Here is a 13,487-nt window from a genome sequence, read left to right as displayed (position 1 = left end):
CAACACGTGCAACACATGTGACGCGCATAACAGCACACAGAGCACAGGTACAACATACACGACATATACGTACAACACATAGGACACACATACACAACAAACACACACAAGACACAACATATGTGACACATGCAACACATACAACACAGTTTTGTTGTGCACAAAACACGTACAACATACACGACATATACATACAACACATACGACACACAACACATACACAACAAACACACGCAACAAACACACAAGACACACACAACAAACACACATATACAACACACATGCTTTATTCCTCGTTTTACAAGGGAGGAATTGGCCCCACAACAAACATTATAACTAAAAGATCACAAAGGAAAGATCTGCATGCTGCTCGCCTCTGAGTCATGGTAGCTATTAGCAGTTTTAAAAATTAGAAACAGGAGAATGGCAATTCTACATAATAATTAAAAGCAGGACCCTGATCTTCACATCCCATCAAGTTGTGTCATTTCCACTTCAAACAACCTGATAGTTCAGCACAAATTCCCACTGATCTTCTCTTTCAGGTGAATTCCATGAGATTTCTTGTTTGCCCTGTTCTAAATTCTGCCATTAGGAACACAGAAACTGCTTTAAACCCAGAAGTGGGGAGGAGTCAAAACGTAAAAACAAAAGTATATTCTTTACCTGAGCCTCAACCAGATTTTTGCTATACAGATTCCTGTCTGACCTCACAGCTTCATACAGGTTCTGTTGCTGTTTTAATTTAGTCTCTGATTCAGCAATTTTTTTCCTGTAGTCAAAAATCTGCATTTCACGGATTTTTATGTCTTCCATGTTCATGAGGACCTGGAAAAGAAAGAAGTTTACAAAATGGTTAAAGAGCCAATCTGTGGTTATCAGTTCAGGACAAACAGAGATTTTGATATAAGGGTAGCTGGTAGAAATGTTCACAATCAGAAAATCTCACTGTGGCTATAATTGCTGCAGGACAACAAAGAAATTCAGCCCAGCTGATTAGAGGCAAACATACATTTTATTTATGCTAGAGTTCTGCTCAAGCATGACGGCTTAGCAGTTATTTTGTGAGCACAAGAGGAAAAAAAAAGTAAAGAAATTCCTTCAATTCTGAAAACCTCTCCTGAACACCCACCCACCAAAAGACAAAATGCAAAGGCACAAGTTTAAACAGACCTTCACATGGAGCACTAAGAAAGATAAGAAATAACTTAGCTGTTTGGCCACACTCACAGCTTTGGAAGTTTAACCACGATAAAGAAAAGTGGCCTTTGGACATCGATAGCAATCAAAACACTGTCTTGCCAATGTCCAACTCACTCCATCAAGGAAACTCAAAGGACTTCATAAAAATGCATTCTGTTGTGTACAAAACACTTCTAGGCAAGATGAGATGTGAGGATAACTGCCTGTTTTTAGCAAGTATGAAAAACCGAGGCACAGAATTCCACCATGAGCCGATACTTCTCAACAAGCAATCCATCCCTCTGAAATTACATAATCATGACTCTCAGCTGCAGTGTCCACAGCAATTGATATTTTTAAGGACAAACTGACTTGAAAATTCCTTAAAAAGAAAAACTTTTGCAAGGAAGACTGATGGAATCAATGGAATTATGGTCTGGACAAAAGCTAGAACACATAAGGAGAAAATTCTTCAGAGTTTTGCTGCATCGCAATGGCATTCTCTTAATTAATGGTTTACAGCTGAAGGAGATAAACAGAGCAACGTGACAGAGAATAGAAGGCCGGGCACGTCCTTGCGGTAACATGGCCAGGGAAGGTTCCTCTGAAGAAGACACATTGTATCTAGAACCGAACAGTCACAAAGTACTTAGACCTTTGCTGTGCTCCTATTCATTGTGACTCAAGTGTGGGCTACCTGTGAGCAGCATGTTCCCAAGTCCCTGCACTACAGAATCCTTTTTTTCCACCTGTGGAATTAATATCCCAGAAAATACGCTCCAAGAAACCTTGTTCTAAAGTTTCCCCATCAGAGGTAATGATGGCTGGTGTTTAATATATTCATCCTTTATATCTTTAAATAAACACCTTTCAAAGTTTTCTCAGACACGTATGAGGAGGGATGAGATTAAATGTTAGTAAATGCCTTTCCAGCATATATTATTTTGTACCACTTTTTCTATTCTTATTGGGTCTATTGATTTGATATACTTACTAATAAATGTTTCCCTGTAGAAGTATTTTAATTTTATTTCTTTATACATATCCCCATGTGCCATAATTTTAAATAAATGCATCAGTGTGAAATATTTTTTTCTTTTTATTTATTTGGACTTTCCTTCTCTCTTCTACCCATATTAGTCCCTCACCGACACATAAAACAGGTTAACAATTTAGTATGTGTTCATCCACATTTTCCTTTGAATTCTACATATTCTATTCAGGTCTTCTAGCATAGTAACAGCTAATATTTCTCAGACACATTCTATGTACCAGACTTTCTATATGTATTAACTCATTTACTCTTCACAAAAAACCTCTGAGATGTGCATCATTATCACCCTAATTTTACAAAGAAGGAAATTTCAGTCAAAGAAAGTAATATCATCCACAGCTACTCAAAGTAAACATAGAGACATGGGGATTTGTTTGTCTTCCTTTGTCTTGTTTTTTAGGTTTTGTTTTTATTTTTTAGCTAAGTGTGATCTTCTTATAGATGTTTGTATGCACCTTGCTTTTTAATCACTCAATAATACTTTGGGATCATGTGGAGTAGCTCTAATTCGCTCTGTTGAAAGATGGTTTAACACTCCACAGTGTGGCTGAGCCATCATAGACTCAGCTCTTCACCTCTGATGGGCATTAGCTTGGTTTCCACTTTTTCGCCACTCTGAACCCTGCTGCACTAAACATTTTGGTACATGTGTCCTTATGCACTTGTGCATTCACTTCTGTTGGGATGGATTCCCAGGAGTGGAATATCTGGCTCAAAAGACATATATATTTTCAACTTTAATAGATATTGCTAGATTGCTTTCCAAAATGGCTGTAACACTTCACATTTCCATAGCACCAGCAATAGGTTTCTTAATAGAAAACTATCCTTGCCGTTTCAGGATAAACCTTCTTTGGTCATACTGGATGATTCTTTTAATGTACTGTTGAATTTGGTTTGCTAGAATTTCAATTAGGGTTCTGCATACATATTCACAAGTGATCGAAGTCTATAACTTTCTTTCCCGTTCTATTTTAATATCAAGGTTTCTGCTAGTTTCATAAAGTGAACAGAGTATCTTTCTGTCCACCCATTCAATCACTCATGTCAGACCCAAGCTCTCTCCCAGGCCTGGAGTCTTTACTAATCATCCCTGCAGAAGGCATAGGTTATATATATCAGCGCAGGAATGCCAATCGGTATTACCCCAAAAAATCAAAGTGCATGAGCAGCACTTTTTCTGAAGTTATATAGCCTGAGAATTATTTGATTCTCAAAAGTTTGAAGAAACTCAGTGCTAAAGTTATTGGGCCCTCTGTGAGTGTTGAAGCGAATTCTCCCTCAGCTTCTTTAGTGGTTTCCCTAGTTACTGATCTTCCTATGATTACTACTTCTCTGTAAGTCAAACCTTGATGTATGTACATATTTTTGAGAGAATTACCTATTCAGCCAATTTTTTAAATTTATGCCACTAGATTTGTACAAAGTATTTTTACATGCTTTTACTGTTTTATTGTTATTAAATGAGATCATCCACTTTGTGTGGAAAGAGAGTGGCCCAAAGTAAGAATAAATACAGACTGTGGGAATGGTTTGGATGATTGGTTGAGGGCCTAGAAAGAACAAAATTTGAAAATCTGAGACAAGGAGGTCTGAAGAAAAGGTAAGTGCGTGGGTCTGAAATGAAAAGAAACCCCTTTCCTTTTCCCATCATTTCTTTGATCCATATCTGTAGAATCCTTAAAAATGAGTAGCAGGCACTCTTTTAAGGTACCACCACCAGTAACTAAAATGTATAAGTTAGAAATAAATGTAAAACCTAAATAAGATACCCATTACTAGATCTGTTATTTGTTTTATTTAAAAAAAAAAAAAAAGGAAAGGCACTATCTTAGACTAAAATTTAGCCTTTCTATGGACATGATCATCCTCTTTGGGGTCAGTGAAACGAATGGATTGAAAATACTTTGAACAGCATCATCAGCATTCAGAATATCAAGCAGCACATCAGAGAAAAGGAAAAATTTGCTTGTTCAATCACTTCGAGAGATGTTATAACAAGAATCATCCTTTGCACAGACAGAATAATGCTCCAGAGAAAGGATGCTGCCAAGGGCATTTCTGTTGGGAGCATCCAACTAGCAGGGTCCATCTTTCTGCACACAACAGCGCAGGAAATCACAGGGCACTTGCTTCTGGATTCTTGAAGCTGGAAGTAATAACGACTCATCATGATACCAAGAAGATCAAAGGTATTTTAGTTAAATGACAATGAAAAAAAAATATTGAAACTAAGGGAAAAGACAATTTACAAAGCAATTTAGTTCTAAGTGTCAGAACTCAATTTGTTTCGATGGAAATCATTCAAACCAATGTCAAATCCTGAAAATTCATAAAATGTGTGGGGTGTGAACTGGGAGCAAAACCTTTAGTCAGCAGAATGGCCCCTGTTGAAAATGGCATCTCAGAGAACGTGGGATGCCAGCTGTGGGGCTGGAGCTTAATTAATTGATTACACTTTAGACACCTCAAACCAACTCACACCCAAATATGAAAAGCTTTGTTACAGCCAGAGACTTGGAGATCCCAGCCTTTGGAAGCCCACTTCAGACTAGCCCAGAAAATGCTTACAGTGCAGTCTAAGGGTACAGTCCCATTTTATAACCTACTAGCTTTTCTTTTTCTGTTAAAACAATGTGCCAATAGAAGTAAGAGTGAGATAAAAATCAATAATGCATGCTGGAAATCTGCAGCATAGTCAAAACATCACACAGACTAAGGTAGGATAAGAAAGTAGGTCACCGCATTTGGAGCCCTTTAACTTACATTTGATGAAATATCAGTATAATAAACTCCTCCAATAAGTTTATCTGACTCAATGTCAATGGTTTGAATGCTGACAATGCCTTTACCTACATAATGAAACTGAAAAACTCACTCTCTGGAAAAAAAACAAAACAAAACAAAACAAAAAAACCTATGTGGCCGGGCACGTGAGATTTTAAGTCTTCTCTATTTTTCTTGCTTTCTTATTTTATTTTCTACCTTAAATTTAGCGAGGCATATCTGTGTTTCTGGGGTGTTTTTTAAGATTTTATTTTTTTAAGTAAGCTCTCCACCCAACATGGAGCTCAAATTCACGACTCCGAGATCAAGAGTCACACGCTCTACTGACCGAGCCAGCCAGGCGCCTCTATGTTTCTGTTCTTAATAACTTATTACATTGGGGCTCCCTGCTCAGTGGGGAGCCTCCTTCTCCCTCTCCCTCTGCCTGCCGCTCCCCCTGCTTATGCAATCACTGTCTCACGCTCTGTCAAATAAATAAATAAAATCTTTTAAAAAATAATAAATAACATGTTACATTATATTATAAAATGAAGGATATAATCATATCTACCTCAGAGGGCTATTATGAGGATTTAAGTGAGAAAATACATGTATTTGTACCATCATATTAGTACCTAGCAGATAATTTAATCATTTAATAAATAATAGATTATCATAATAGGTTAATAGTCTGTCATGTTAAATAATACTAGTACTTAACAAAAATAAATTTGATTTTTCTATGGATCAAATTCTGTTTTGCAGGAAAATAGTAATACCTAGTACACTAATTTTATAACAACACAAAAAGCTTATAATTTGTCCAAGAAAGATGCTCTGTATAACCAAAGAAACAGGAGTTTCATTTCATCATGAAGTACCTATTCAGTCAACAATATTTCTTTGATCAACTTTTGTTTTCCTCACTCACTTGTAAGCCCTTGAAAGCACATTATTATTCCTTTTATGGAAGCTTTGTCTAGGAGAGTTTTGCTTGACACTGTTATAAGCAAAGAAGCAGAGAGCTAAGGAACATGGAGGTAAGGATTCATTATGAAAGAATGTTTTTGACATTTATAAAATGTCTGGAAAGGCAAAGGCCAAAAGTTTAATATTTAGAATGAGAAAGGAGGGGTTCTAAAATAAGCCAAGTGCATAATGTGCAACACGTGCCACAGATTTAATGATTAACCAGGAATGGTTTTAACCAGAATCTACAAAAGTTGAGTAAATATGGTGGACCGCAACTTATAATGCCATTCCTGATGCCTCTCAATTTAACTAAAAGTTAGAGCCCAGCAGAGGAGGAAAGTATGAGGATAAAAAGTGCTGAATCACTCTACTAGATTATCTTATGGTTCTGCAAATATTCACTCCCTCTCCCTGTCCCTACCACTTCCATGGGAAGAGTCTTCCCCTTGCTATTGGGCGTGGACATGTGACTTGCCACTGCCAATGGGATGTCAGAGGAGAGAGCTAGGAAATGTGCTTGTGTGGTTGCTTTCCTTTCTTTCTCCATGAGAACACCATGCATCCTGGAGGATCAGAAACATGTAGAGCAAAGCCAGACCCAACTCACAGCCTCCAGCCAAGTGCAGGCAAGCCTAACCTAGACCACCTGAGTCCCACTCAACTGCAGATGTGTGAGAGGTAAGTGCTGGGGCGCCTGGGTGGCTCAGTTGGTTAAGCGTCTGCCCTCGGCTCAGGTCGTGATCTTGGGGTCCTGGGATCGAGCCCCAGAGTCTCTTTCTCCCTTTTTCTCTCCCTCTCCCCCTCCTCACCATTTGCACTCTCTCTTGCACTTTCTCTCATATAAATAAGTAAAATCTTTAAAAAAAAAAAAAAAAGTGCTTATTTCTGCATGCCAGTGACATTTGGTGGTTGTGTATTATGCAGCATTAGTATGGCAAGTGTTGACTGAGACAAGCACATAAAAGCCATCCAATTCTGGCACAGAAAAGGATCTTTCTCGTTTGCAAATGCCAAGTTAAATTAATAAAATGTAATGTAGGGCTTTCAGTATCTAAGATTTCACCTTTCTTTCTCAGGAAGAACCAGAAGGTAAATGTTGACACTGTTTTTGCAGCCCAGAAGGCAGAAGAGACCATGCCGTAAGTCACTCACAGCTAAACTTACTGAGGATAATTCCGATAAGATTGTCCATTATGGCAACATGTTTCAGATGAATTTAAAATGGGGGAAGACCCATAATGACAAATACATTAACGAAGAAGAATTTAACATAAATACCTAAAAGTATGTCTTTGAGTGGTTAATTCAGATCTCTAATTACACTTCCCATTCATTCTTTCAAGAAATATTTGGTACCTATTTAGGAAATAATATGAGGAGCTCAAAATCGAATACCAATTCTTCTATGCACAGCAATAAAACTAGGGCAAACCATGTAAGTAATTTTGCATTCTGTTTTTATCAGATTCATATTGTGAACACGTACCCCATTTTAAAAAATATTTTTCAAACACATGGTTTTAATGCTACATAACATTGTATCAGATAAGTGTAGCACAATTTATTTTAAAGAATATCCTTTTATAAAACTCTTTGCATTTCTTATTTTTCCATAGATTGAGTTCTTACAAAAGAAATTGCTCGGTTAAAACTTGGAACAAAGTATTCTCACTCCAGAAGTTGATGAAAATATCAGTTTCGTGACATTATCCCCAGCCCCTGATATCAGTTGTCAACTCCCTAGAAATAGAACGCATGAAAGGGAATGTTCTATTTGTGAGAATGAGGTGTGTGTGTGTGTGTGTGTGTGTGTGCGTGTGTGTGTGTGTAGCAGAAAAGAAAGAAAGAAATATGGGAGGGGCATATTTCTTATATGTATTAAGGACATGCAGGTCCTTAATAAGAAGTTCACTGCATCAAAAACTAATGATGTATTGTATGGTGACTAACATAACATAATAAAATAAAATTAAAAGAAAAAAAAAAGAAGTCCAGGGGTGCCTGGGTGGCTTAGTTAGTTAAGCATCAGACTCTTGATTTCAGCTCAGGTCATGATCTCAGGGTCGTGAGAATGAGACCTGTGTTGGGCTCTGCAGAGTCAGCTTGAGAGTCTCTCTTTCCCTCTCCTTCTGCCCCTCCCCCTGCTCACACATACACTCTCTCTCTCTCTAAAATAAATAAATAAAATCTTTAAAAAAGAAAAAAAAAAGGGTGCCTGGGTGGCTCAGTCAGTTAAGCGGCTGCCTTTAGCTCAGATCATGATCCTAGGGTCCTGGGATCAAGCCCCTCATAGGGCTCCCTGCTCGGCAGGGAGCCTGCTTCTCCCTCTCCCTCTGCCTGCCATTCCCCCTGCTTGTGCTTGCTCTCTGTCTCTCTCTCTCTGTCAAATAAATAAATAAAATATTTTTAAAAAAGAAGTCCAGAGATGACCCAAGTTGCTGTAGCAACTGATAAGAAATAGACAAATTGCAGTTGATAATTTGTTACGAACTTGTGCTTAAATGATTTAGTGATACATTATATAATCTTGTGAAGTTAAACATTAGAATTATGAAAAACAGGGCCGCCTGGGTGGCTCAGTTGGTTAAGCGACTGCCTTCGGCTCAGGTCATAATCCTGGAGTCCCTGGATGGAGTCCTGCATTGGGCTCCCTGCTCGGCAGGGAGTCTGCTTCTCCCTCTGATCCTAACTCCTCTCATGTGCTCTCTCTCATTCTCTCTCTCTCAAATAAATAAATAAAATCTTTAAAAAAAAAAAAAGAATTATGAAAAACAGTTACCAGCAAAACTTGGTACCTCTACACTTTTACAAGGAAACAGAAAAATAAATAATCCTATATTAAAATCAGTGATAGCATCCTTTTTATCACTCATCATCTATCCATTTGTTTAACAAACACTTTATTGGTGCCTACTATTTACCAGCACACTGGAAATGAAGAAATGAATGAGATAAAATCCTTGTTCCCAAGAGCTCACTGTAAAGTAGGAAAAACAAATGTGCAAAGAAAGTAATTACTCTACAGGATGATAAGTGCCATTCCAGAGATACCAACAAATCCAAAAGGAGAGAGTCAGAGCAGGCTTGAGCCCAGAGATGAGCATTTGAGCAGGCTATTGAAGGATAAAAGGAGTTTTCCAGGCAGAGAGGGGAAGGAAGGACTTCCCAGGGAGAACAAAGAGCTTGGACTCTGTCCCATAAATCACAGTATACCAACTGCTTTGTCTTGCGTGGGTTATAGGTATGTACCAAAATACTGACTCCCTCTCCCAGGTGGGATCAAGCAGCTAGCATCCCTAGGTTAGTCCCCTCCAGCCCTGAACAGTTTCCCCCTTATTCCCAAGGGCTATAGACATATTATTTTCTACATGTGCTAAGGATGCAAAAAAATGTTAGAAAGCACTGGCCCAGGTTACTGAGAAGTGACAGAGGTTTGTAAGGCCAGGAGTGATACCAAGATCACATTGGAATTTTTAACAGTTAACTTTGATAGTGTGATGGCAGCCAGGGGTGGAGAGAGACTGATTATCAGGTAGGTGAAGCAGAAAGTTGCAACAGATGATATGTTCAGATATATTTCCCGTCTCACCAAACAGCGCCTCTCCCTTAGGAGGATTATACTCCTACCCAGGGATGTTGGGCTTGGTCATGTGACTTGCTTTGGCCAAGGGAATATGAGTGGACAAGGCCTGTGCCCTTCCCTCCCCAGCAGAAGCTTTGAGAGCATCACAAGGTCCACTATTACACTGTTTTCGCTCTGAAAGAGGCCAGCACATCCCAACAGAATCAGCTTGGAGTGAAGAGGACACGAAGCAGGGCAGCAGATGACCCACAAAGGCCTTTGATTTGAGCTAAAAATGAATCTTTGTTGCTATAAACCACTGAAATTTGAGGGTTATTTGTTACAGCTGAAGCTGACGGATGTGGAGCCTGATGCGGAGCCTGATGGGTTAGCCCAGGCTGGAGAATACGATTGGAGGATACGAGTTCCTGAACGACCATTGGTTTTCTGAGAGTCAGGAAATCAATCAACAGTGCTTGTAAGATGATTAAGTCAGAAGAGAAACACACTGTATTCCAATGGCCCTCAATCAGGGCTCTAAGAATCATGGGGGGGGGGGGGGGGAGTCTTTTACAAGGAAGAGGCGTCCAGCCTGGGCTAGAATGAGCATATGCATTCGTGTTCCTCCAAACTTCGGTTCTACAAACCTATCTGCTCAGCATTTATTTAGTCTAAGCGAGAAGAAGCTGATTTCCTAAAGCAAAGCTTGTTTCCCACTTTCTTAATGTTTATAATTCAAATGTTGGCTGTCCTCCTTGTCATCTTCACTGAGATTCCACTCCAAAACAAAACAAAACAAAACATAAACACGCAAGAGCCCTGGTAAACACGGTAGATTTCACTGAAGAGATGAAAGACAGGCTTACACTGCAGAGCAGATAACATTTTGCCGGGGGGAGAGGGGAATCTCGCTAAATGAGTCTTTTCTCCAAAACCCTCTTCTCAGCCTCATACTTAAAACTTTACTCCATTCCCCAATGCCCCTTCCTGGCACCATGAAACCCCCCTCATGAAACCCCCTGCTCTACACCATCTGGGAACGCGCTGAAGACAGCACAGTCCACCCACTGCTGCTTAATGCTGGCAATGTGCTAAGACAACTGGTTAAACTAGATTTGAAATCCCTGAAGTCGTTCTTCAAGACGCTGCCGTGAGCACCCTCCCTCCTCCACGGTTTACAGGAAGTAGAGATCTGGGACTTAGCTACTCAAATGTGTGAATTTCTACCACTGGTGAGGTTTCAGGTTCACAATAGCTGGAAAATAAAATGCCCTTTGAATGTGTGAACATTTACCTGATGCCAGGAGTCACATCTTAATTTGAGGCCATTTAATTAGATGCCTTTCTCCTAACAACTAGTTGGAATCCTCCGTCTGAGGGGACAAGGGTTTCAGGGACAGAGGTGGGGGGTGAGAACAAAGGGTGCAGAGACGGTGATGCTGACAGCACCCCCCAGCCCCAACCCAAGCGTCCAACCCAGGGAAACTGCACAGCAGGGTAACAGGGGAGGGGCCTCGAAGGAGAAACGGAGGCCCCCGAAGCATTGGCCTTCTCCATTTCACAGTTTGACCCAGATCAGCCCTGGGACAGCTTTTCTTCTATCAACATCATTCCTCTTAAATTCTCGTGCAAACCACCAGCTCAGATCTGAAGAAATCCTCTTTGCCACCCACATCCTTGAGGAGTGACTTTACCTTCTGGGTCAGGTCACTGGCTTCACTGATGTACCGATCTCGCTCCTTTTCCAGCTGAAAGATGATCTTTCTCTGCTTCTGAGCCTCATCCTTGTAGTTCTGGATTTCTTCCTCCAGGTTCTTCTTGGCTTGCTCATGGAGCTTTACCAGGTCTACCTGTTTCTGGGTCGCACTGACCGCCTTAAGCATATTCTAAAAATAAGGACAACAGAGCAGTCACGTTACTCAAAATGTGTGGGGATTTTTGGATAAATTTGCCCCCGTTTCATCCCTAAAATAATTAGATACATTGTTTTTTGGGTGAATAAAGATAATCATATTCTCTACAGCTTATTTAGAGCTTACTATGTTAATTTTGCACAAGGCAAACACGTACATAAGTACACTAAGTGACCACAACATCCCAAGGAAGTGAGCACTATTTTGCTCCCATTTTAAGGGTAGGAAACTGACACTCAGAAGTTAAGGTGCTTGCCTACAAGTTCATACAACAGGGGAGTGGCAGAGCCAGGATTTGGGTCCAGGGCCGGCCAACCCCAAAGGTAAACCCCATCCCAGCTCTGGCCTTGTTCCTGTGAGCTTAGAGCAATTGAACCTAATCACGTAACAGGGCTTTGACTACAAAGTAAAATAAAATCAACTCGTTGAAAATGCAAATATCTAGAATTAACATATGATCCAACAATTTCACTCCTGAGTACATACACCCAGAAGAACTGAAAACAGATGTTCAAACCAGAACTTGTACATGAATGTTCACAACAGCACTCGTCCATCACAAAAGCCAAAAGGGGGAAACAACCCAAATGTCCATCAGCTGACGAAATAGGTCATCAAAATGTGGTATATCCACACAGTGGAATATTCATCAGCCACAAAAAGGAACAAAGTCCCGATACAGGCTACAGCATGGTTGAAACCTGAAAACATTATTCTGAGTGAAAGAGGCCATACATAAGAGGTCACGTATAATGGGATTCCAGTTATATAAATATCCAAAATAGTCAAATCCACAGAGGAAGAAGGCAGTTTCTCTAGGGCTGGGAGAAGTAGGGAATGTGGGGGGGGGGGTGTAACTGCTTTACAGGTGCAGGGGTTCTATTTGGAGTGATGAGAATGTTCTGTAGCTAGAGCGCCATGATAGGTGCACGACACCCCGAATGTACTCAAGGGCACTCACAGTAAATTCTGTCTTATGTGTATCTTACCACAATAACACAACAACTAACCCAGTTTCTTAAAAAATGCAGATGCCTGTGTCCCAACGCCAGAGATTCCGATTCAGTGGATCTGGGAGGGGACACACAGGCCAACATTCTTTTTTGAACACTGCATGAGTGATTTCGGCTGCTGCAATGGAAATTCCTAGGACTGGCTGCCCAAGAAGCCAGGTTGTGCCCCCAAAACGAGGAGTCAATAGTAGTTGCTACTGAGCTCATGCAAAAGGGTTCACGTCTCCGGCCATAGGGGAACGGACCAGGGACTTTTGAAATAGGGCCTTTAGCTTTCTGCAATTCAATAGAGGACATAAACTTGGGAGCTATTGGTGATAGCCATTTTTTTGCCAAACAGACTGGGAAACAGGGAGGCATTCTTCCCCAAAAGAGAGGAACGAAAGCAAAAACTCAGCAGGAAATCCAGTGATGGCAGAAATCCAGTGGCTTTCTGTGTGTCCCAAGAATGTCAGGTCAGCTTCCTATCAGTTCCTGAGGCCCAACTGTATCCTTGGTCCCACAAGGCACCTGGTTGTCCCTTCCCAAATCTCTAAGCAGTACAGACCTGCAGCCAGGTCCGAAAACCACTAGAATATAAACACACTACACCTCAGATGGGTGATGATGCAGAAAAAAGAAAAGGTCAACTTGACTTTCAAGCATTGAATTAAACATCCACTCTATAAAAGACAAAGCCACTTTAACATGACACTGAAAAACGAAAATATATTAACATTGCTGCCTGTCAAAAACATGTCACTCATTCATTCAATGAAAGGGGCATTTCAAATCAGTGGGGAAAGAATGCATTATTAGTAAAGGTTGCAGAGGGTTGGGCGCTGTGCAAGGCTCTAAGGAGGGATGCACACGGGGCAGAAAGGAAAAAAAAAAAAGTATACCCTGCCTTGGAAGAGGAACTGACGTTAGTCAAATCAAACAAATAAATGTGAAATTAATGTTGTGCTACATGTCCTATTGTGGTAGAAAATCTATTGGTTGTCTATCAGTATACATAAAATATAAATGGGTTAAATGCATGTCTT

The 13,487-nt window shown here is 40.2% G+C and overlaps 1 protein-coding gene across 1 annotated transcript in view; it reads right to left on the bottom strand.

Annotated features, from left to right (window-relative positions):
* The window catches only part of CFAP58 (cilia and flagella associated protein 58), a 93,645-nt gene that overhangs the window by 56,212 nt on the left and 23,946 nt on the right, over positions 1–13,487 (bottom strand). Inside the window, exons 9-10 of the mRNA XM_021699996.1 lie at positions 11,231–11,422; positions 667–828 (exon numbers count right to left, since the gene is read on the bottom strand). Of these exons, the coding sequence (XP_021555671.1) occupies positions 667–828; positions 11,231–11,422 (354 nt within the window). The remainder of the gene's footprint in view (positions 1–666; positions 829–11,230; positions 11,423–13,487) is intronic.

The sequence above is a fragment of the Neomonachus schauinslandi genome, chromosome 6 (assembly GCF_002201575.2).
Source record: "Neomonachus schauinslandi chromosome 6, ASM220157v2, whole genome shotgun sequence".
Lineage (NCBI taxonomy): Eukaryota > Metazoa > Chordata > Mammalia > Carnivora > Phocidae > Neomonachus > Neomonachus schauinslandi.
Note: the sequence above shows the minus strand (reverse complement) of the source record. Positions and strands in the feature narration are given on the sequence as shown.